Raw genomic sequence first — 26,138 nt, 5'->3', positions numbered from 1 at the left:
AATTTTCCTCTACTTCAGCTAGCTGCTTTTGCCCCAACATAAAACGACGTAGGACCTTAATTTTAGGAAAATAAGTATTTATTAGTCGTGTAATATTTATTCTGAGTACAACATTTTGCTACAGTAAATTTTCCTCTACTTCAGCTAGCTGCTTTTGCCCCCAACATAAAACGACGTAGGACCTTAATTTTAGGAAAATAAGTATTTAATAGTCATGGAATTTTTGGTAGATGAACGTTTCCTCAGCTGATAATGTATGGTACCCCCCCCCCCCCTTCTTTTCAACTAAACTTACTTCCTTTGGGCCTTATAAATATACTTTCTCTAAATTTTCCTGTAGGTGCTGGTCCCTTACAGCTTTTGTTGTTGCACGATATTCACCGAAAATATCGATCAAGCATGTTGATCTCAAATGTATCAAAAGGTTTAAAAAGTTAAAAAAGAAGATCGAACACACCACCACCCCAACACTTCGAAATGTGCATTGACAATCGTCATTTTTTATAGATATATAAAGTAAATCTTGAATATTGTCTAAAGATATTGAAATAATTCCCGAGGCATACGTTCTCCATCTTATGAGCTTGTGTGCCTGAACTTTTTGTTTTCAAGTTTATTATTTTTTTTATAAAAATATTTTCAACTGTGACGTTGCATGGTGTTAGTTAATGATCTTTTATGACGTCACAATGATATTGCCTTCACTACCAAACAAAAGTAGAAAGGAGGTAAGTAGATGTTTTTCTTCTGTATCTTTTTAGGAATTTTGGTTTTTTTTTCATAAAATATAAACAAAAACGGACGAAACAAGAAGCAATGGATACATGTAGTTGAATAAGTTTCCGACACCAACACATTAGAAAAAGTTTATCATGCAAATATGAAAAGTTTTATCAGTATTTTCAGAGTGCACATTACATTAGTATTAATAAAAAATATCTATGTTTGCCGATTTTCGCTTTAACCGGCATATTTAGACTTTTTGCTCAATATACAACAAAGTATATAAATCCACAGGGCTCTCTATATACTTTGATACACCAAATACGGTAAATTGATATAGCTGTCTACTGAGGAAATACACAAAGATGAATAATTTTAAATCACGAATTTTTTTGTTCTTTACAAGTAATTTACAACGTACATGTTATAGTCTGATTTATTAAACAAGATCCTTGATTACGAAAACATGAATTTGCTAAAAAAAATATCAACAGGTGGGTGAGTTATCTATTTATGTATATCCAGTGCTTCAATTTAGATATGTTACATGTACTTTGCATATTTTATTATATTCATTAAAACATTAAAGTAAATATCCAAGATATCTTCTGTACCTACTATGATGTCATAATTTTACGTGCTCGACGTCATAAATAGTGTTACGTAACAATCATCACTACAACAAAAGTAATCCAAATAGAGCGTGGAAATACAAGGTTATTTTTTGTTCTTCTTTCATTATGAACAATATTTATATTTTTCAATATCTAAAAAATATATTTGTTTTTTTTTTCTTCTTAGAGCAAACAAAGATGGATATAAATGAAATACTGTATTTTGGAGAGGATGCTGTCACAGATTTTGTAAGTATAACATTGAATAATGAATATATACACATTGCATGCAATCATACCAGTAGTTATCAATATAAAATGTAGGTGGGGCGGGGATTTGAAGAGCAAATAAAAAACTTGAACAACCCAAATGTATTTTTTTTTCCCGGGGGGGGGGGACTTACTTAAATATAAAGGAAATCAGAACCACAACAAAAGATATCCTCAAAGTACTCTAGCAACTAAATTAATTATCTAATGTAATTCTTCTTTATTTCTTTGCTAGTGCTTATTTAAAGTCAACTAGAATCAACTTCAAATGACGTATTATTAACTATTTGCATTTTTTGGGGATATTCATTCTCCATTCCTAATACGATATAGACACTTTCTACCCTCTTTATATTCTATAAAAATAAATATTTATCGTATTAATTTATTGATTTAATAATTATTTTCAGGAGTCAAAGCTCAAGATATTAAAGTTTAGCTATAATTGGGCAGATGCCGTGGAAGAAAGTGAAAGAGGTTCAGAGGTACGTACAGAGGATTAAATCAAGGACGGATTTTTATTAAGTTTGTTACTTCACTTTAATTGCGCAATTCAGAAAAAAAAAATAACCAGACAAATTTTAATGTGTTAAAAATAAAACCGATTCAATGAATTTTTGAAGTACGCGGAATAAGTATATGGTATAAAACATACATGTAACATAGATTTAAAAAAAAAACAACAAAAAACACTGTAACAGTTGTTAATAAAAAAAATAGTACTCTTGGGAATATATTTTCTATTTATTTGTAAAAATAATTAATCTCGACCAATCAAATAACTGTGATCACGTAATTTATGTATATACTTTGAATATTAGGTCCCAAAACACCTGGAGGAAATTGCTAAATTGATGAATGAAGAAATTGCAGAGGAGAAGAGAAGAGACACAAACAATGACAAAAGCAGGTACTGTTGTCACTACAAAAATATCTCTGAATCTGCTTAACACAAGCACATTTCAATAGCTAATTAAAGCATTGAATTCTCTTTGTAGAGAAAATACTATTTTGAATTTTGGAAATGAACCTGATGGAAACTGGGTAAGTTCAATTTGGGTTTAATCTTTCATTAACAGAATGTAGACAGCGATTTTTTTTTCTCATTCAAAATCCACCAAATCTTTGCGTAAAACAAATATAATTCTCGTTTATACATATTTTCCCCCTAATATATTTATTCCTTACTTTCAGAAAGAAAAGCTTGAGATATTAAAATTCGAGTATTCCTGGGCCAAGAGTGTTGAAGAGGAGGATAAGAAAACAATTGAGGTATTTCTCAGCGATTCAAACTTTCTCACCTGACAGACATTGTTTGATTCTGGGTTTTTTATGAGCAATCATCATCTAAATAAAAATTAAAATGATGCATAAAGTGTCACAATTTTAAAATAAAATAAAGAATAATATATCACTTTAATTTTTTTAAACCAATATTTTGTTTGCAGGAAGCAAATGCATCAATAAAGATAAGTTACAATGAGAAAAGCAGACGTGATCGCAGAAGCAGGAGTGCACAAAAGTCAAATAATTATAGTTAATGACTTAATGTTCTCTTATATGTGCGTTATCTGTCAAATATTGTATGAAATGAGATGATTCTTTTTCTCTAAAAATGAGTTGTATCTCTGAGTGATCCAATAATTGGATTTAAAGTACACAAAAATATGCGAAAAAGATTTAAGAAACTCTGTACATGATGGCTTATAAAACAATATTCTACAAAACCTTAGGCTATTCCAGACATCCCCCATTTCCAAAATTTCACAAAAGGATAAGAAATAAAATAATAAACACAAAGAATTTCTCATTTTTAACTTAATTTTAAAACATTTTAGTGGTGGAGAAAAAGACGCAATAAGGCATTCAGCAAGAAGAAGAATAAGAAGTCAAAAAGTAAAACAAGAGGTAAAATTATCAATATGCAGTTAATATTTTTAAAATTACATGCAGCAATCAAAATTTCCATAAAATAATCCAAGATGTAAATGAAATTAGTTTGTTTTATTGTGCTAAAAAATCCAAGAAAATGCAAGTAAACAGAACCTAAAATGACATTGGTAAAAGATATAATTTTTTTTATATATATCTATAAATTTCTAACTTTATTCTTTAGACTGCTAAACATATACTAACAGAGGAAAGGAAAATAGATACAAGTATTTTTAACGAGGAAAATGAGAAGCATCAAATTCAAATAGCAGTAGAGGATCCAGAGAAAAATCAGAGAGCAGTACATGACCCAAAGAGAAGTGAGGGAGCAGTAATTGTTACAGAGAAGAGTCAGATAGGAGTGAAGGACCCAGAGAAAAGTCAGATGGCAGTAAAGGACCCAGTAAAATGTCAGATAGCAGTAGAGGACAAAGAGAAATGTCAGATAACAGTAGAGGATCCAGAGAAAAGTCTAATAGAAGTAGAGGACCCAGAGAAAAGTCAGATAGCAGTAGAAGACCAAGAGAAAAGTCAGATAGTAGTAGAGGACCCAGTGAAAAGTCAGATACTGTAAATCACTTTTTATTCGCGGGAACTTTATTTTCGCGTAATAACGCGAGACAGTTTGCTCGCTAAAATTTCTTTGTCGCGTATAATAGAATTTCTTAAGATTATATAGAGCAATGACCATAATTCGTGAAAATTTTGTCTCGCTAATAAAGAGTCAATGACTTTCTAGCGAAAATAAGGTGTCGCGAAAATTAAGTGATCTACAGTAGCAGAAGAGGTCCCAGAGAAAAGTCAGTTTGCAGTAGAGGATCCAGAGAAAAGTCAGATAACAGTAGAGGATACAGAGAAAAGTCAGATAGCAGTAGATGACCCAGAGAAAAGTCAGATAACTGTAGGACCCAGAGAAAAGTCAGATAACAGTAGAGGACCCAGAGAAAAGTCAGATAGCAGTAGATGACACAAAGAAAAGTCAGATAGCAGTAGAAGACCCAGAGAAAAGTCAGAAAGCAGTAGAGGATACAGAGAAAAGTCTAATAGAAGTAGAGGATACAGAGAAAAGTCAGATAGCAATGGAGGACCAAGAGAAAAGTCAGATAGTAGTAGAGGACCCAGTGAAAAGTCAGATACTAGTAGCAGAAGAGGTCCCAGAGAAAAGTCAGTTTGCAGTAGAGGATCCAGAGAAAAGTCAGATAACAGTAGAGGATACAGAGAAAAGTCAGATAGCAGTAGATGACCCAGAGAAAAGTCAGATAACTGTAGGACCCAGAGAAAAGTCAGATAACAGTAGAGGACCCAGAGAAAAGTCAGATAGCAGTAGATGACACAAAGAAAAGTCAGATAGCAGAAGAGTCAGTTTGCAGTAGAGGACCCAGATAAAAGTCAGATAGCTTAGAGGACCTAGTAAAAAGTCAGATAGCAGTAGAGGACCCAGAGATAAGTCAAATAACAGAAGAGGTCCCAGAGAAAAGCCAGATAGCATTAGATGAGAAAAGTAGAATTGATCAAGCTCCCAGAAGCAGGAGAACCCAGCGGTTGAATACTTATAGGTAATTACGTAACCTTCTCTTACATGTGAATATTATCTAATATGTTAAATACGAGTGTATGAAATGAGATGATTTTGTTCTCTGAAATGATTTGTATCTCTGAGTGATCCAATAATTGGATTTAAAGTACACCAAAGATATGCGAAAAAGATCTAAGAAACTCCGTAAATTATGGCTTATAAAACAATATTCTACAAAACCTAAGGCTATTTCATACATCCCCTGTTAAGGCTGTTTCCAAAATTTCATTTAAATACACAGTCTATCAGGATATATTCAAATATTAAAATACAGATTTAAAATTTAAGAAAATGTAAAAATGTTTTATTTATTCCTTTCATGCTGCGTTGCATTCTAGAACAGGAAATGAATATTAATCTTAAAAAACTTTCTCATTTTTAACGTTATTAACATTTTAGTGGTGGAGAAATAGAAGCAATAAAACACTCAGCAAGAAGAAGAAAAAGACGTCAAAAAAGAAAACAAGTGAAAAGTCAGATAGCAATGGAGGACCCATGTAAAAAAAAAACAGATAGCAGTAGAAGATCCAGATAAAAGTCAGATAGCAGTAGAAGATCCAGATAAAAGTCAGATAGCAGAAAAGAACCCAGTGAAAAGTCAGATAGCAGTAGGAGATCCAGATACCAGTCAGATAGCAGAAAAGGACCCAGTGAAAAATGAGATAATAATGGAGGACGCAGATAAAGGACAGATAGTAGTAGGTTACACAGAGAAATGTCGAATAGCAGTACAGGACCCAGATAAAATTCAGATGGCAGTAGAAGATCCAGTGAAAAGTCAAATAGCAGTAGAAGATCCAGATAAAAGTCAAATAGCAGTAGAGGACCCAGTGAAAAGTCAGATAGCAATGGAGGACCAAGAGAAAAGTGAGATGGCAATAGATGATCCAGGAGAAAGTCAAATAGCTATGGATGACCAGGAGAAAAGTCAGATGGCAGTAGACGATCTAGATAAAAATCAGATAGCAGTAGAGGATCCAGAGAAAAGTAAGATGGCAGTAAAGGACAAAGAGAAATGTCAGATAGCAGTAGAGGATCCAGAGAAAAGTAAGATAGCAGTAGAGGATTCAGAGAAAAGTCAGATAGTAGTAGAGGATACAGAGAATATTCAGATAGTAGTAGAGGACCAAGAGAAAAGCCAGATAGTAGTAGAGGACCCAGTGAAAAGTCAGATAGCAGAAAGGACCCAGTGAAAAATCAAATGGCAGTAGAGGACCCAGAGAAAAGTCAGGGAGTAGCAGTAGAGGACCCAGAGAAAAATCAGATAGCAGAAGAGGACCAGAGAAAAATCAGATAGCCGAAGAGGACCAGAGAAAAGTCAGATGGCAGTAGAGGATACAGATAAAAGTCAGATGGCAGTAGAGGATACAGATAAAAGTCAGATAGCAGTAGAGGATCCAGTGAAAAGTCATATAGCAGTAGAGGACCCAGTGAAAAGTCCGATAGCAATGGAGGACGAAGATAAAAGTCAGATGGCAGTAGAGGACACTGAGAAATGTCAGATGGCAGCAGACGATCCAGAGAAAAATCAGATAGCAATGGAGAGCTCAGAAAGAAGTCAGATAGCAAGAACACAACAGATTCCAGACCGGAGAATGGTAACTATAATATGGGTACTTTAAATTACAAGCCTTACATAAAAGGAAATAAAAGCAACTCGTGAAAGAACTTGAAAGTGTCTATTAAAAATTTAAACACGTTGCTTGTTGTCCTTCTGAAAATCTGTTTAAATTGTATAAAATATAAGTATTAGAATAAATTTCATATAATTATATTACAACCTGACAATTTTCGTAGCTTGTGAATATCGGTCAAAACGATAAAATTAACGATGATGATGAAGATGATGATAGCTTGTTTGGACCAAGAAAGCTCTTCTATTTTGCTGTGGATTATTTCAAGGTACATTTTATTTCACTTAAAAGTTCTTTCATTTTTATTTCTTATTTTATTAATTGAGTAATCTTATTTTCCAATTCTTGAGTTCTTTTTAAAAATTTCTTACCTGTTTTGTTTCAGGGCGATGACAAAAGCTGTATGTCTAGAGATTGAACGAATTTTGAAGGAAGAAAAATGTGCTTTTGTTAAAACATAATAAATATCCCTTTTTTTAATCAAAGAATTGATGATTTCTGGTAAAAAGTTCAATTTATGGTCTAATAATTGTCAGAATTTAATACACATGCTTATTAAACTAGATGGTTTAAAAGGGGTTGCGGATGAGGAGATGGGTATCTCAAAGCGCAAAGGATGGACACACGTATAGAAACGGATGGACCAACAACCCTTTTACACAATGTTTGTTCACAAATGCATCTAATCAGGCAAATACGTAGGACCTGGTACGGATTTAGATTTCTTATGTTTTAAAAGTTAGTACATGTGTGTTTTTGTCTTAAAAGTATAAATGCAAGATGAAAATGATGAACAGTATTCGGGGTCAAGTCATCTGAAACAATACATATCGGGAGCAGAGCAAACAAGGACCCCAAAAACGTCATCAGAGATGGAAGCAGGTGGAGTGAGCATCCACTGCCGACTAGTCACACACGCTGTGTGCTTCTTGTCATGATCAGGAAATAACAAAAAAAATCCGTCGACAATTTTATGAGTGTGTAAATAATAGCCTAACAATTTATCGACCATAGAACTTACGAAATTCTGACTTAAAATAAGACTGCTGATTTTCTTGTTTCATCAACTTGTTTGTCAATAAATTACCTCGTTTTAGAGCATCCATGTCCCACAAATACATCCCCATCCCTGTGTGCTCTTTGTCATAAACAGACTAAAGGGAAAATCTGTTGTCAATTCAGTCTGGAAATAACGGATAAACAATAAGTATACATGTCCATCAGCATTTTACATACTAATATTTTAATGATACATTTTTCTTATTTTCTGATAAATGTCATTGTATCGGCCATAGAACTTCTTGATATCCTTGTTTTATCAAATTGTTTGTGAATAATCTTGTCCCGTTTTAATAATTATTGTACGTTAAGCATACTCTTACATATCAAATCATCTTCAGTACAAACACCATATATCCAGCTAAATGTAAAATTTTCCATTTTTTTTAAAAAAAAGAACACTTTTCTTCTTGGATTTTAATGTATTGATAAAAATGATTGTGTAGAGTGTTAAAACCTGTACATTTTGATGATATTGATTTGGTTAAATTTTGTGATTTAAAATCTTTGTAGTTTTTAAGTATTTACATCATTTACAACATTTCTTGAAGATATTGTTGTACAGTTCTTCTGACGTTTCTACTACACTGCTGTTAATATTTTAGTGAGGAGTAAAGAAAGAAGTTGGTTAAACATTGACTGAACCTAAAATGAGTCTTTGTTGGGAAAAATGATTGTTAAGGAATCGTGTATAGGTGTGATAATTCTAAAAAAAGCTCCCCTAAATATAAGAACAAAGACAAAGTCTTTATACCTGCTTCCGCAACTGAAACCAGTACACGATGATGACCGTGTAAAAGATTGGGGCATCCTAATTTTTTGATATTTTTAAAATAAGTGATTTTACGTCTTCATTATTTGAAATAATTACTTCACCAGTAAGCAGAGCTGTAATTGAAGGTTTAAAAAAACCATGAACACATTGAAAGATTATATTTCCGATGCTCGAGGTCTAACCATTGAATATTTTTGTTTTATAAATGAAAAGTTTGGAAGTAACAGGAAGTGCTCTATACACCAATTAAATTCGCAGCTTCGAAATTTCCTGGGGTGGCTCAAGGTTATAAAACACACTTAGGTCATAAGCCATCTTATTGTGAAGTAGTATATTCAATTTTTTCCATAAGAAAGATATGTACCAAACATGAATTATGAAATTTTTCTTTCATTGAACTTGAACTTGCACAGATGACCTTGGTTCAAGGTCATGACGCACCCTTAGATCATGAGGAATCTTTGTGTTTAATAGGAACTTAGGAAGTTTATCCATAAGAAAGATATGGACCTGACACGAATTAGGAAATTTTTCTTCCAGTGACCTTGAACTTCCCCAAATGAACTTGGGTTAAAGTCATAACACAACCTTAGGTCTAGAGCAATCTTTGTGAAGTACTAGATTCTAATGATCCTCCGTAAGAAATATATGGACCAGACACGTTTGCACAGACAGACGGACAAGCTAATTCCTATAAGACAATCTTGAATCAATTTAGTATAATTATTGTCATTTCAACAAACTTTAAAGATAGTTAAAATATTTTACGGCAATATCTTGAATAATGTCCACAGGAACGAACTTTGACTTGAACTCCAACTTTCATACTGCAGATGTATTTGCAACGATGTTTTGTGATGTTTTTTCTTTTGATTATTTTTGAAAATACACCTGTAACCTTCATTTCAAAAGAACTAACATCTTTGTGTATCTTTCAATGGCTGTCCTTTTAATTCACTGATCCATAGATTTAAAACTATAACAAAATCATGTGTTTTTGTATCGGGAAAAACTTAATATGCAATATCTATGCGTAGCCTATTGAAATTAAATAGCAATTATAACGATTTAAACCCTCTTCTTAACAGAGAGTGTCTTTTTAAGATCCAGTTCACTGACAGTTTATAAATAAGTCTTTTATTCTTGTAAGTTGTATACAACCTTGATAAATCGTGAGGCCCTCTTCTTTGTTTGATAATCGTTGTGTCAGTGTTTCCCCTGGCATCTACATGTACCTCTTGTTTCTAGATTTATTAATTTGGCATAATATTACTTGACGTGGCCTAAATAAGGATGGATTTTTTTATATTTTTGATTAACATCCTTTGTATTCTCAAAGGTAAGCTATTCTCAAAGATATAAATCATTATATGTATTGGGTCCTTTAACATTAATTTTGATTTGATTACTAGTAAAGCCAGGTTTTTTTCCCCAAAAATAGTATTGCTGAATAAGCATAAGTAAGGGAAGTTGATTATTAAAAAATTAAAGTCACCACCTTTATCAAAGTGTTTGGTTGTTAGATTACCATCAAATTTCTTTTTCAAGTAAGATATCCTGGCATGAAACAGATGCCTTAGACTCTGTGGTATCTTTTATCTCAAGCTCACCAGGATATATCGTATCGGCATAAGACACAATTGTCATTGTTAATAATTGACAATACGTCGTCGATATATCTAAATGTCAAGACCACAGCATATGTCTTCTTCTTTTCACGCATAAGATTTTGGGTTAATTCTGCTTCATATGAATACAAAAATAGGTCTGCTAATAAAAAATAGATCTGCTAATTGGTATCCATTGGAATTCCAATAGATTGTTGGAATATGTAATGTCCAAAACAATTAAATATTTGCATATTTATGTTCCCCAAACGGAGTTTGGGAACATATTGTTTTTACTCTGTTTCTTATTATTAAGGTCTTCCGTCTTCACGGAAGACCTTATAGTGATTCTACTGTTTCTTATTAAGGTCTTCCGTCTTCACGGAAGACCTTATAGTGATTCTACTGTTTCTTATTATTATTCTTATTTTTTTCCCCAAAATTTTGTGCAGGCGATTTCTCGAAAACTATTCGGTGGTTTTCAATGAAACTTTCAGGAATTATGCGTCATTATATGAACTTTGTTCATCAGAAGGAAAATTTGGAATACTCACCTTTGGTTCCAAGTTATTGACAGTTTTCTGATTTTAAAATGGATTTTTGTCGCCCCTTTTTTACGAAAATGGTCTAAGATATTAACTGGAGACTTGTTAGAGATGAAAGATGATGACTTTTAGATATGTGAAATCACCTTTTCGTGTGTCGTCAATACTTCCGGTCGATAGCGGAAGCGAATTTAAATAGTCCGTATTTTCTAACTTTTTTGTTTTTCAATATTTTTCATTTATTTTTGGAATGTTAATAGAAACCGTTCTTATAATGCTTACTATATAATTTGTTTGAACATTGATAAATCCAAACTCTAGATATTTACATTTAAATATCTGAAGCGGGCCCAATATGGCGGCTGTCTATGTCAACTCCGGCATTTCGCAATAGGGGTTTTCAGAGGCAGCCAAGCGTTTGCTTGAACGAAAGTAAGTAAGGATAAATGAAATGTAAAGGAATACGGGGATTGTCACGATGTAGTTACGTTGCAATTCTGTGTCAAACTAAGTTTAAATCCATGGTCGTCTCAAACGTATTCTATAATTGGTTTCGGCTGGTTCTCAAAGTAGAAAAAGAAAAGACTAAATGTGCAAATGAAATACATACCTACTATCATTTGTTTTGCGGAAAAACAGATCTTAAATCATAGTTACAAATAATAATTTTAAGAAACAATATCGATGTACATATAGTATGTATAAAACGTATCCACTGTTTTGCTCATGCACACTTGAGTCATATTAAACTAATAGGAAAGAAAAACATAAGAAAAAGATTTTTTTGGAGAATAGAGTTTATATTAATATTCTTGTGTCAAAGATATGATTTAAGTTATTGAACATAAATGGTATCTGATTCCTTTACCGTCTTAGGGCGACACATGTTTTTCGGCGAAACATTTCAACCTTTTCATGAAAGTTTAACTAATCGAGATAGTTCAGTATGGGGATAAACAGGAAATTTAAAAAAGTAAAAAATTATAGCAGTTTCATTGATTTAGTGTAACTTATCTCTTTACGCCATAGAATTTGTAAATGTGTTACAAACAATTAATTTCTTTACCTAGAAAATTTAGCTTTAAGAATGTTCTTTTTTATTTCCATTGAAGCTATCACACCTATTTAATGGGACATTCCAAAGAAAAGGCGCGAAGATTCACTCGTGGCGTTTGGTGCTAAATTTTGAATAGTAACCCGCCTTTCATTATTCTAAGACAGATGTACTGCTTCAGAAGTATATACAAGTAGATTTAGAGCTGTGGTCCCAATCGCGTAATAGTATGCGCTTTGGATTTTCATGCTGGCGACCTGGGTTCAATCCCCTTTGTTTCCATAAAAAGTTTTATCATTTTTTCAGCTCGATTTTGCAGGGTTTTTTTTCTTCAGAATCGGACGGAAGACCTCTCGTTGCTCGCAACGAGTTTCTTTTCTAGTTATTATTATTATTCTTTTTTTTGACAAAATTTTGTGCAGGCGATTTCTCGAAAGCTATTCAGCAGTATTTCATGAAACTTTCACAAAATATGTCTCATTATATGAAGTTGTTACATCCGTAGAGAAATTTTGAAAATTCGCATCTGGTGCCAAGTTATTGACAATTTCCTGATTTTAAAATGCAATTTTGTCGCCCCTTTTTCTCGAAAATGGCTAAAGATATGAACTGGAGACTTATTGGAGACGATAGCTTGTCACTTTGTGGTTTGCAGAATCACCTTCTCGTGCGTCGTCAATACTTCCGGTCGTTACGAGATACAAATTTAAAAAAATCGAATTTTCTAACTTTTTTGTTTTTCAGTATTTTTCATTTATTTTTGGTATGTAAATAGAAACCCTCTCTATAATGCTTACTATCTAATTCGTTTGAATATTGATAAATCTATACTCTAGATATTAGCATTCTAAAATCTGAAGCGGGTCCAAAATGGCGGCTGTCTCTGTCAACGCCGACATTTCGCAATAGGGGTTTACGGAGGCAGCCGAGCGTTTGCTTGAACGAAAGTAACATAAGGATAAATGAAATGTAAAGGAATACTTGGATTGTCACGTCGTAGTTACGTTGCAGTTCTGTGTCAAACTAACGTCTTCTATAATTGGTTTTGACTGGTTCTCAAAGTAGAAAAAGAAGAGACTAAATGTGCAAATGAAATTCGATACCTTATATCCTTTATGCATCACCGAAAAACAGATCTTAAATCATACTTATAAATAATACTTTCTCAAAAAAGAATATCAATTAATATTGAAAGTTCAGATCTTAACCACTGTTTTTCCTATGCACACTTGTGTCATATTAAACTAATAAATAAGACAGAAATAAGAAAACGAGTTTTTAAAGATCTCTTCATGGAGTTTATTTTAGAACTCTTGTCTCAAAGACCTGATTCAAGTTATTGAGCATAAATGATATCTGATTCCTTGACCGTCGTAGGGCGAGCCATGTTTTTCGACCTCTTTCGATTAACTAATTGGGATAGTTCACTTTGGGGATAAACAGGAAATTGAAAAAAGTTAAAAATTCATTACAGTTTCACCGCTTTAGTGTTACATGCATATAAACAATATGGAATTTGTAAAATGTGTTAAAAATATTTTCTAAACCTCAAATCTAAGGCTATAAGAACGTCTTTTTTTAATTTCATTGAAGCTATCACACCTATTCAATGGAACATTCCAGAGAAAAGGCGCGAAGATTAACTCCTGGCATTTGGCGCTAAATTTTAAATAGTGACCAACCTTTCATACTTTTAAGAGAGAGGCACTGCTTCGTAGAGTAGATGTCCCGATTGTGTAATATTTAGTGCGTTGGAATTTTATGCTGGCGACTTGGGTTCAATCCCCTTGTGTGCAAATCTTTTTTACATTTTCAGCTCGATTTTACGTTTTCTTTCCGGAATCGGACGGAAGACCTCTCGTTGCTCGCAACGAGTTTCATCTAGCTATTATTAAGGTCTTCCGACTTCCTTCGGAAGACCTTATTGTTTTCCGTCGGTTTCCTATTATTATTATTATTCTTTTTTCATTTCCATGGCGATATCTCCGCTGTGACTGTACGGATTTCAAAGATTTTTACAGGAAAGATGCACCAGGTTAATATCTCCAGACGTCTTTTTCATTTTTTCAAAATTTTCTTCCGTTCGCGATTTTTGGGGAAATTTGTATTTTTTTAAATGGATTTTTGTACACAACTTTTCTCGAAAACGGCCAAAGATATGACATTGAAACTTATGGACATGAAAGACCATCACATGTAGATGTGCCGAACGTCCTTCATTTTTTGTCGTTCCTACTTCCGGTCGCAAACGGAAGTGAATTCAAAAAGTCTAATTTTTCAACTTTTTTGTTTTTCAATATTTTTCTTTCGGATTTACAGGGTTTATAGAGCGTCTTCAAAGATATCTATATATGTTTTTATTTTTTTCATGCGTGCGTTTATTGCAAAGATATGACCGAACCATACTTTGTCTTAATGTCGGGGGTTCGAATCCCGCTCGGGGCGTTCCCCAAATTTTTTCTTTGTTTTTGTCTTTTTTCAGTTGCAAATTTCTTTTCACTCTTTTATAACATGTGTGGAAGATTTTGCCGATTTTTAAAAGCTATATTTGGAGATATTTTGTGCAATACCTGGAACAATCACGATCTGTGTTGAGAAACTGCTGTAAATGAACGTAAACGAAAAAATACATTATGAAATCTATTTCATGGGATGACGCAGACAATATGGAAAAAGAGAAGTCGGTCGGAAGACCTGCTTGTTGCACCAGCAACAAGAACGCATCTAGTTATTATTATTTTTCTTCTTCCTGGGAAAATTTTGTCCACGAGTGATCTTGTAAACAACACATCTGACTTAGGTGAAACCTTTTTAGGGTCAGTAGGCATGTTATGTAGAGTTGCCAAACGAAGGTCATTTTGCGCGCACGTGCTTGCAAGAGCGCGCACGTGCAACACGTGAAATGACCAATATAATGGATATTGCCGTAACTTTTCTATTTTTTTATGAAAATTCTTAAAACTCATAATGTAAGGATATATTAGTAGTATAGACAAGATGACATGGTCAAAATAGCAAGATCTCACGCGCATGCACGTGCGCTTCGCTCTGATTGGCTGAAACTAAAGTCTCAATATCTTTCTTGTTTTAAGTCATAATCCTTTAAAATTTTGAACTTAGTCACACATTATAAAGGTCTACAGCCTGATATATAAGAATTTTCATGAAAGCACGTACATGCACATGTGCTGGAAAGAGCGCGCACATGCAACATGTGAAATAACCAATTTTATTGATGATGCCATAATATTTCTATTTCTTGATGATTTTTTTGAAACTCATAATGTAAGGATACATTAGTAGTATAGACAAGATGACATGGTCAAAATAGCAAGATCTCACGCACATGCACGTGCGCTTCGCTCTGATTGGCTGAAACTAAAGTCTCAATATCTTTCTTGTTTTTTGTCATAATCCTTTGAAATTTTGAACATAGTCCTACATTATGAAGATCTACAGACTGATAAATAAAAATTTTCATGAAAGCATGCGCATGCGCGCGTGCTGCAATCTGATTGGCTGAAACTTTAAATGGCTATATCTCCCTTGTTTTTTGACGAAATGCTTTGAAATTTAAAGCATAGACATGATTAGGATATCCTACAATATGATATAGAAAAAATTCATGAAATCACGCGCATGCACGTGTGCTGCAATCTGATTGGCTGAAACTTGAAATGGCTATAACTTCCTTGTTTTTCAACCAAACAGGATGAGATTTAGAACATAGATAGATATATGGGACTCCTAAAAGAAGGTATGGCCATCATGCACGTGCATGACGTGCATGCATTTGGAACTAAAAATACACTTGAATGAGTAATTTTTAATACTTTTGGACTGAATGCTTTAATATATAGTATATTAAAAAATATATAGATAGTGTAGACAAGATGATATGGTCATAACGCACATGCATTCACATGCGCACGGGTGCAATGCTACAGTTTGAATATAATTGGTATCCTTTGGTAATTGGTATCCTTCTCGGTAAACGTTGTTAAAGTCAAAAATGCACAGAGTTTGTCTTACTTAATGAAACTTACAGGGAATATGGCACCAAAATGAAGTTGGGGAGCGTTTGGGGAACATCTGTAACGGTTCCCGTTACAATTAGCACTAGTTATTATTAAGGTCTTCCGTCTCCAACGGAAGACCTTATTGTTTTCGTTCGGTTTCTTTTTCCCTATTATTATTATTTTTTTTCTTACCGATTTTGTGCACGCGATTTCTCGGAAACGGCCCGCCCGATTTTCACCAAACTTTCAGATCTGATAGATATTCATCTGAACCTTGTCGGAAATTTTCGTCGCTGATGACGTCACTTCCGGTCGTGAGATATGGACGATTTTCTGATTTTTAGAGGGTAGGCTTGTCCTGAGATCTCCTCCTAAACGACTGAAGACATCGACTTGAGATTTTCAGTGAAGGTAGAGGAAGGATTGTAGATGTGACATTTTGCATAGAGAGCTTTCCAGGTAAAAAGGAATCGACGCTCGCCTAGGCTCAAAAAATAGGCTCATGCGCATCTCGCAAAAATTGATACGTTTTCTTTTATATCTTTTTACTGGTTAATATTTTGTTAAGACATATATAATAAAAAATGTGCAATATAGTAAGACCTTTCATTTGATATGAAGAAAATGGGGTTAGCCCTTCAAATTAGGGGCAAAGAGGGGCCAAAAGTCTCTCGTCTTTAACTCTTTGATGATCAATATTTTGTGATATATTACTGAAGCAAAGATACTCAACTTAACTATTTGCAACAATATATACTAAAAATTTGATCATAAGTTACGTAATAAAGGGTCACAAGGGGCTAGAATGCTAAATCTTTGACGCTTTATATCTCGAAAAGCGTGAATATTTTGATAAGCAATAATGAACAAAAGATGGTCAAAATAATGTTCCCAACAATATGCATACATTAAATTTGTTCGTTTTTTCCGTCGACACTTCCGTTGTATACCGGAAGTACATTAAATTTAAATACATGTACATGTACCGCGATTTTTTTTCATTTTCTAATGAATGTAATTGTTCATTATAGAGATTTAAAGAATGCGTAGCATCTTAATATTTCCACCGGAAGTACGGTTCGTTCAAACCGGAAGTTGTCTAGAAATGAGTATTTTCCATCGAAACTTTCAGGGATGATTACTGCATGCTAGATGTAGAGTTGAAAGTAGTTTTGAGCACATACGGTCGCACCGGAAGTGAAGAAATAGAACCGAAAGTTGATTGGAATTGATAGATCCTACATTTTTGTGTTTCTAAACATATTTTGAAGAATTTTTGTGCCTTTTTGACATTTTTTATCCTGTTAGTGGAATTATTCCAACACAGGTCTTATTCAATCAGATATCGGACGGAAGACCTACTCGTTGCTTGCAACGAGATCGCATCTAGTTATTATTATTATTCTTTTTTTGACAAAATTTTGTGCACGCGATTTCTCGAAAACCATTCAGCAGATTTCAGCGAAACTTTCACAAAATATGCGTCCTTACATGAAGTTGTGCAGTCTGTAATTTTTTTTGGTAAATTCGCTTTCGGTACCAAGTTATGGACGATTTCCTGATTTTAAAATGCGATTTTGTCGCGCACTTTTATCGAAAATGGCTGAGGATATGAACTGGAGACTTATTGAAGATGAAAGATCATGATTTTGTGGTTTGCAGAATCGCCTTTTCGTGCGTCGTCGGTACTTCCGGTTTCTACCGGAAGCGTATTCAAAATATGCAATTTTAAAACTTTTTTGTTTTTCAATATTTTTCTTTGATGTTATTAATTCAAATAGAGACCCATTTGCAAATGCGTAATATGTAATTTGTTTTAGAATTGAAAAAGGCAATCTCGAGATATTCGCATTTAAAAATGTGAAGCGGTGTTTTCAATGGCCGAATGGTTAGCGCATTGGATTGTCACGCGGGCGACCCGGGTTCGCTCCCCCGAATGTCCAAATTTTTTTTTATCATTTTTTCTGCTAGATTTTTCGTATTTTATTTCAGAATCGGACGGAAGACCTCTCGTTGCTCGCAACGAGATCGTTTCTAGTTATTATTATTATTATTATTCTTTTTTTTCTTATTTGTTCTCCGGTACTTTTTTGTCCGGAAGTGTTCTCAGAAACTGTTCACCCAACTGACCTAAAACCTTTTTAGGGTTAATGGGTGTGTAGTGTAGGTGTGCGGAACGAAGGTCATTTTGCGCGCAAACGCTTGCACGTGCGTGCGCGTGCAACACGTGAAATGACTTATATACTTAATATAGCTATAACTTTTAAATTTTTAAATGAAATGATTTGAAACTCAGTATATAAAGATATATTAATAGTGTAGATAGTGTGACACTGTCAAATTAGCACGAACTCACGCGCATGCACGTGCGCTTCGCTCTGATTGGCTAAATCAAAAATCTCTGTATCTTCTCTGTTTTTTGACGAAATGCTTTGAAATTTTTAACATTGTCATGAATTAGGATATCCTACAATATGATATAGAAAAAAAATCATGAAATCACGCGCATGCACGTGTGCTGCAATCTGATTTGCTGACACTTTAAATGACTATATCGCCTTTGTTTTCTAACGAAATGCTTTGAAATTTAAAGCATAATCATACATTAGGATGTCCTGCAATATGATATACAAAAAAAAAATTCAAGAAATTACGCGCATGCACGTGTGCTGCGATCTGATTGGCTGAAACTTTAAATGACTATATCTCCTTTGTTTTTTGACGAAATGCTTTGAAATTTGAAACATAGACATTTATTAGGATATCCTACAATGTGATATAAAAAAGTCAAGAAATCACGCGCATGCACGTGTGCTGCAATCTGATTGGCTGAAACTTGAAATGGCTATAACTCCCTTGTTTTTTAACCAAACAGGATGGAATTCAGAACATAGATAGATATAAGGGACTCCTACAGAAAGGTATGGTCATAATGCACGTGCACGCACGTGCGTGCATTTGAAAAGAATGAAATTAGAAATACACTTGAATGAGTGATTTTTAATACTTTTGGACTGAAGGCTTTCATATATAGTATATTACAGGGAATATGGCACTAAAAGGGAGTTGGGGAGCGTTTGGGGAACATCTGTAACGGTCCCCGTTACAATTAGCACTAGTCCTTTTTGAAATTACTCCTTTCTGCATGTTTCATTCATATCTGAAAATTTTGCTTGTAGGTTCTTCAGGGGCTTTTACAACTACACATGCCACAAACATTCATAATGCTCTGCTTGGTAGCTCTTATAACAATCACGTGAGACCTTCTGACGTCACAAACATCAGCATTGAATTTGTCCTATTCTCTTTAAATGACCTGGTAAATCTACCAAACTTTTAAAAAGATAATTTTAATACTTTTTCAGTATGTAAGTGCGTTCTTAAATGTGTAAGATTTTCATTTATAGAACTTAGTTTTTAAAAAGTATATATTGTGAAATCGCTAATTATCGAATTGGTTCGAATTCCTTTGTTTTGAGATATGAACAAACCCAAAATTTATTCTCTAAAATTTCAAAATAAACTTCATATCTTTCTATCAAGCAGGAAATTGAAACCCCTTGAATCAGCAATTTCTAAACAAACTTCAAATAATAAGACCTCGAAGATAAGTGGTTTCTCTGTAGCTTAATGAGATTTTTATTTTTCCTTTGTAGGACATAAAAAGTCAGACTATGTCCACATCCGGATGGATGACGGTTGTACGTATTAATAAGACGTTCTAAGTTATTTTTTCATAATCTCAAAGTTTTTTCTTGCATAAAAAGAGAAGCATTTAAGGCCGCTTTACACTATGCATCTTGACACATGCATCATGTATGCATGTGTCAAGATTCACAATATAATAACCCTTTGTGTCAAATTAAATGGGTGTTGCATCTTGAACGATCGAATAGAACTTGTTCTATTCCATGCTTCAAGATGCATGAAACTGACCACTGAAAAGAAAGGTCAGAGTTGAGATTAAATCATAAGCCTTATTTTCCTCCATATAGTTGCAAAAATAGCTTCCAAGATACACAAAAACAGAAAATACTGATTAAAACTACAATTAGAAAAACTAATTTGATTATTATAATATAGAGGATTTTTAGTTCTGGAATATATAATAAATTATATCTTCCAAAAATTATCATAAAAAGGAAATTAAGAATGATTTGTTCAGCTAAAATAAATCTGGAAATAAAATTTTAAGGTATTGTTATTTTTTTAAGTAGATAAATTTCATCTTTACAAAGTATTCTAAAGATGCATGCATCAAGGCACATAGTGTAAATAAGAAGACGCATGAGGCAAAATAGAAGAATGAGTTTAGATGCATGTGTCAAGATGCATAGTGTAAACCGGCCTAAGATTTTCTTAGTTTCAAAAGTACAAATATTCACTATTTATTTCAAAGATAAAGAAAAAGATCCTACCTAGAAAAATATCTCCATGTAGTAAGCAAACTGTGAATTCTGTTTATGTTTTTAAAGGTATAATGTCGGTATATATCCAGTTAAAAAATAATCTCAAAGTATTTATCATACCTTAGGTGCTTTGTGGCAAATTTAATATATTCTACATTTTTTGAAAAAAAACAACACTTTTTTTCTGCATTATTATTTTAATGTAACAGATATTTTTCTTGTAGATTAACCTATAACGATGAATGTAAATAAATATATAAACCTTCATTATAATTATCATACGTATAGTCAATTCTGTTTTAAAAACAAAGGCATAATACGTATATATAGTTGATATGAAACAAGTCAACAAATACGATCCAATGATGTTGTATTTTCTAATTCATAAGGTCAATTGATATCTTTCTAACAATAAAATCAACCTAGTTAGTTTTTAATTGATATTTTAACAGTCCAAGAGATTACCAAATGCTTTTTGAAAGAAGGGTTCAAAAATTCTAAAGCACTTGCCAATAATTTGCAATAAGTTGACGTACTTTCGTTTGATTTGTTCTCACTGTATTTTTTCATATAATTCACAGCAACACATGAATTAAACAAAGAAATATTATGTTGATTTATTTATCCCAGAAAAGTCTATCAATTGTAGAGATGGGAAGATCCTCGCCTGGTATGGACAAAGTCCTCGTACGGCGATATAGAATACATCTACACGAAACAAAATAAAATCTGGCGTCCAGAACTCATCATTGACAACTCGTATGTTTAATTTCTCATTTAATCTAAACAAACCATATTTTATTATGGAAATGTCTTGCAAGTTGTACAAATTCCTGACATGATCCGTCTTGAAATCACTAAGATCAGTTTATAAATATATAGAACTAAAGAGGAAACTAATTTTGTCTGCAATCAGTATCATAGTATGTGTCCTTAGAATGAAATATATGAAGATTACGAACAATATTCAAGATCAAAAGTCTATACCGGTAATACAATACAAAAAAGGAGCAGAGAAAACACGGACCTCCAAAACATCAGAGGTGGGATCAGGTGCCATGGAGGAGTGAGCATCCCCTGCCGACCGGTCCTACCCACCGTGTGCTCCTTGTCATGATCGGGAAATAAAGGAAAAATCCGTCGTCAATTCAGTGTATAAATAATGGACTACAATAAGTATGAAAAACATCAGTCAGTATTTTACTCAATGATAAATTGTTTTTGCTGACAAGGTCATTGCATTGACCATAGAAATTACGAACTGATGACTTTAAACGAAATTGCTGGTATTCTTGTGTCATCAACTTGTTTATCAATAATTTACCTCCTTTGAGAAATTGTTCATACATAGAACTTGCTCTTGCATATAGAATCAACTGAGATATATAAACTCAGTATGCAGGTGATGAAAGTTTACCGCTGCATAAGTTAAAAATTTGAAGATTGAAAGGGTAAAGTCATCACGTTTATCATAGAGTTTGGTTGTTAGATAACCATTAACTTTTTTAATATCAGGAAAGTGATTCTAATTTGTATCAAAAATTTTAAGAGTTGAAGGGATGGACCCAATTGGCAATGACGACATATTCTTCAAAGTAAAGAATACTGGAGAGGTGCGTTGGGACCCCCCGGGACTTTACGTCACCCACTGTGATATTGACGTCACTTACTATCCATTCGACTACCAAATGTGTAAGATTGAAGTCACTAGCTTTGCCTTCACAACAGAGGTACTGACTCTAAACAAAACCCGGGACACGGTCAATTCGGAGGATTTCAACGAAAACGGGGAGTGGATCTTTTACTCATCACGAGTAGAGGAGCGGGTATTGGAAGAAAACGGTGAGAAATTTTCCAAGCTGGAGTTCCAAATTGTTTTCCAGCGGCGTCCAGGGTATTACCTGACCAACATTGTATACCCTGTGATACTGATTTCTCTGCTGACAAACCTAAGTTTCCTCTTACCAACGGACTCCGGAGAGAAGATTTCCTACATTTTGACAGTCCTTTTAGCGTTGGCAGTGTTGTTAACTCTTGTTGGAGATAGCATGCCTTCTACATCAAAGCACACGGCGGTCATAGGTAATTTTTGTTACATTTCTTCCAAAATTAAATAATTTAATTTTAGTTATAACACATCATTTGATTGGGTAAAAGATTTAATCTATTTTGTATAACATAACTTGCCTACATCACAATGAGTTACGTTAAAAACGTATCACTCCGCTGTTTATAAAGCTTAAACTGCCCCAAGTTATGTTATATCGTATAACAAAAGTTGAAATAAGCCTCATTCCTTAAATGACCTGATTTCTACATGTTCACTATAAGTATGTTTTCAATATGGATTCAATGTATTTTGTACAATAGGACGTGTAACTTTCTTGCAGGAAACATTTTTATTCATGTAAAATATTCCAGTATTTTGCGCATTTTATACGTTTTAGAATTATACTTATTAAAGTTTTGTTTTGGACAGGGATTTACATATCCATAATACTGATGATGGCCGCCCTAGGTATATTCATCACAGTGTTAAACCTCCGTCTCTATCTCAACACTGACCAAACAGATGTACCAAAATGGCTTCAGTGTTTCACATTCACTGTGCTTCTAAAAATTAACTGCAAAAGCAAGAAGGTGGAAGACACAAAGTTACAACTTGTCTGTGAAGATGACGAAATGGAACTTCAGGAAATCAACGATGGAAGGAAATCACTGAAGCGCATGATGAATCATCGCTCTAACACACCAGTAGTCCCAACAGAGGACGAATTTCCATTCGAGTGCAAGGAGGTCTCTGTTTTTCTAGACTATTTCTTTTTTTATTTGTTCAATATTGTAACCTTCATAGCAACAGTAGTTTTGTTTATAATCATAGCTGTGTGTGACGTCCCTCCAATATAAAGGGGGAAAACATCATTTACTGCAAAATCTTGCCTTTGAATAGTTACACGTGCTACTCAATGTTAAAATTTTATTTTATTTTCCATTTTGTAAACAGAGATTAAGATACTCTAGTATCTGAAATTCATAGATGAGAGTATTTTTTATTTATTCTCTGAAAAAGCTACAAAATACAAGGAAAGACATAATGTATGAAGATTTGCAACTCATACATAGCTATTCTATGTAATTAGTATTCTATGTTGTTAGTAAGTAAGTAAGTAAAACTAGAGATTCGCCTCGAAAGCCAGATGAAGCTAGCTTTTCAAGAAATAATTGATGAAATGAGTGTACGATTATTTTTCCACTTTCGATTAGTGTACAGGGGATAATGAAAAAGTGCTTTATATAAAGTAAGGTATAATTTTTTAAAGTAAGAAATTGATTACGAATGAATTTTCAATACGTATGTGATAATTTTAAAATTAATGATATCGATATTGTAAAGAATTCAGTTAAAAAAAAACAACTTTAAAACATTTTTCAACTACTTAGTATTATGTACATTATATATACTTCACAAAACATGTATAATGTATAGTGCTTCTAATTTGTGTTGTTCCCTAAATTGTATTTATTATTAATGTGTCCAATTTGAGTTTGGGGGCACGCTACTCATAAAAATTCTATTGAGTTTAGGGGTACTTACAGAGATACTTTTTTTATGATTTTCAATCTGACCTGGGATATATGTAAACCTTTAGAAATGTATACATTACTTTTCTTAACTACTTCGTTCCTGTCTTAAAATAGTGTACACGATATAGAGCTTTTTTTCTTTAGTTTGGTTCAACATCTTCTTCTTTTCTTGTCACAGATAGGGTACTGATTCAACAGAATATCCTTATTTATGAAAATGAAGCAATTGGTAAATATCAACACTTGTAGATTTTTGGCGTGTTCTTTTGTATCTAAATTTAAGATTATGAATTAATCTATTAAACTTTTAATTCTTTTAATCTTTTAGTTGATCTTCTGTATTTTACAGGAGAAAAGAAAGATGTAAGATATGGTTGTAATTGCTAATAGATTGAAATAAAAGTAAAATTGAAAGTCGATTGTAAAAAATGCTTAGTCCTTATAAATATCAAAAACAGTATATCATGAACAGACATTTGAATTTTATTTATTTAGCAATTGAAAATTTTAAAAAGTGTTGCTATTTGATATTTGTTCATGTTATTTTTTTTTATTTAGAATTAATTTTTTAAAGAAAATGACTAGAAATAAGATTTAATAAGGGGCATCTTGCTGAAGTCAGCAAGGTGTATACGATTTCTAACTTTCCTACCAAAATAATTCTTAAAATAGGGTTTTAACGAGGGTGAGTTTACCATGCATCGGACACTCTCGTACTTCAATAAGATCTAGCGATACCGCTACTGCCTAAATAATATCAAAATAGAACTTAAAATGTAGTCTCAGATTAAAATATAAATTATTATAAATAAAACAATTATAATGCTATAACAAAAAAAAAAATATCACTAAAAATAGTATGTATTTCTAAATAAATCGGAATTCATCGTGGATCGTGTGATTTGATTTTCCACATGCATCGGACAAATGGTACGTGAACAGAAAAGCTCATAGCTTTAAGAGTTTTGTTTCTATTTCTGCAAAAAAACTGTCAGTTGGGTTCTATATGAAAATTGAAAAGCTTAAGGGAAGTGATTGTTATCGTAGGAAATGTCCGATGCATGGTTAATCTGCATTCGATATTCGGTGAAATGCAACGTCTCAAGCCACAGTACGGAGCATTTCAAATTCAATTTGGTCCTGTGCATAGTAAACCTACCCTAGACTCAAACGTTATCCATCTTAATTAAGAAGCCTTATGCAGTTTTATGTTTCAAATTGAAAAAAAAAACAGAGCACCAGGGAGGCGAGAATGCGTAGTGCACGCCATGATTGCAGACCATGCATGAAAGGTAAGAATCAATACATTTTGCGATATCTTGAATTTCTTTGACGAGATTTGTTGATATCACTGTTTACTGAGGAATTAAAGAGAAATTATTAATTAGTTTCGGAATCCAATGAAAGTATGTTATTTCAAATTCAATTTGGTTGTTGAAAATGCTTAAAATAGGTTAAAATTGGCACTTGAAGATTGTTTTTCTTAGTAAGGGAACTAGTGCAAGTTGGATTACCACTTACATACATGTATGAAGTAGAATCCCATCTGAGTTCCTCTGAAATAAATTTAAACAATTAGAAACAGAGTAAAAAACATTATGTTTCCAAACTTCGTTTGGCGAATAAAAATATGAAAATTTGCGCCTTTGCCTGGTGGGTTATCAACTTGAAGTTTGCAGAAATAATTTGAGTTTACTTCTATACGTCATAAAATGATAACTTGTATTTTCATTCAAAATTTAGACTTTTGTTTTCTATTTCTGCAAAAAAAAATGTCAATTGAGTTCTTTTAGAAAAAGTAAAAGAGAAGTAATTGATGTCGTAAAATGTCCGATGCATGGTTCATTTGTGTCTGATATTCGGTGAGATGCATCGTCTTTAGCCATGGTTCGGAGTCTGCATGGGAGAGCATCGTACATTTTGGCCGTGGCTTGCGACGATGGGTGAAATGAACATACTAGGAAACTTATGAAGAAGTTCTGTAAAATTACCAAATTTTGACAAATTTCATCGGAGTCCGAATCGTTCTGTTGAATTCTGATTAAAAGAATTTCAACTCCAAAAATTGGCAAGATCTTAAAATTCTGGTTACTCTCCTTTGTACAATATGATGTAATTTCAAGGCCATTCTTGTGATATATTTATCACAACATATTGATAATCATCGGCATCAATAAAAAGTATAAATCAGAAACAGACAAAAACACGGAAACACTCAGGTTTACAGAAAGTTTTCATGCTTAAAGTTGTCCAAAACAAGGTATGTGTCCTGTGCATGGTAAACCTACTCTAGAATCAATCGTTATACATCTTGATTAAGACTCCTTATGTATTTT

The 26,138-nt window shown here is 33.2% G+C and overlaps 4 protein-coding genes across 4 annotated transcripts; all 4 read left to right on the top strand.

Moving 5' to 3' along the window:
• Positions 1-1,535: 1,535 nt before the first annotated feature.
• On the top strand, positions 1,536-3,148 carry LOC134234021 (uncharacterized). The gene is made up of 6 exons (XM_062716077.1): positions 1,536-1,586; positions 2,018-2,092; positions 2,429-2,517; positions 2,606-2,651; positions 2,802-2,879; positions 3,056-3,148. Exons 1-6 carry the CDS (start codon positions 1,536-1,538, stop codon positions 3,146-3,148), a joined length of 432 nt encoding a protein of 143 aa, XP_062572061.1.
• A 776-nt stretch (positions 3,149-3,924) lies between these two features.
• Positions 3,925-4,870, top strand: LOC134234020 (S-antigen protein-like). Its single transcript, XM_062716076.1, has 2 exons — positions 3,925-4,092; positions 4,445-4,870. The coding sequence occupies exons 1-2, from the start codon at positions 3,925-3,927 to the stop codon at positions 4,868-4,870; spliced, it is 594 nt and encodes a 197-aa protein (XP_062572060.1).
• Positions 4,871-5,783: 913 nt separating this feature from the next.
• On the top strand, positions 5,784-6,308 carry LOC134234019 (uncharacterized abhydrolase domain-containing protein DDB_G0269086-like). Its single transcript, XM_062716075.1, has one exon. It carries the CDS (start codon positions 5,784-5,786, stop codon positions 6,306-6,308), a length of 525 nt encoding a protein of 174 aa, XP_062572059.1.
• Positions 6,309-15,527: 9,219 nt separating this feature from the next.
• Positions 15,528-23,300, top strand: LOC134234024 (neuronal acetylcholine receptor subunit alpha-3-like). Its single transcript, XM_062716081.1, has 6 exons — positions 15,528-15,546; positions 18,988-19,127; positions 19,465-19,509; positions 20,867-20,976; positions 21,767-22,299; positions 22,697-23,300. The coding sequence occupies exons 1-6, from the start codon at positions 15,528-15,530 to the stop codon at positions 23,122-23,124; spliced, it is 1,275 nt and encodes a 424-aa protein (XP_062572065.1). The 3' UTR covers positions 23,125-23,300.
• Positions 23,301-26,138: the final 2,838 nt, after the last annotated feature.

The sequence above is a fragment of the Saccostrea cucullata genome, unplaced genomic scaffold (assembly GCF_032062105.1).
Source record: "Saccostrea cucullata isolate Sc308-1 unplaced genomic scaffold, CSIRO_AGI_Scuc_v1 ctg10036, whole genome shotgun sequence".
NCBI lineage: Eukaryota > Metazoa > Mollusca > Bivalvia > Ostreida > Ostreidae > Saccostrea > Saccostrea cuccullata.
This window is presented reverse-complemented; position numbering and strand designations above follow the sequence as displayed.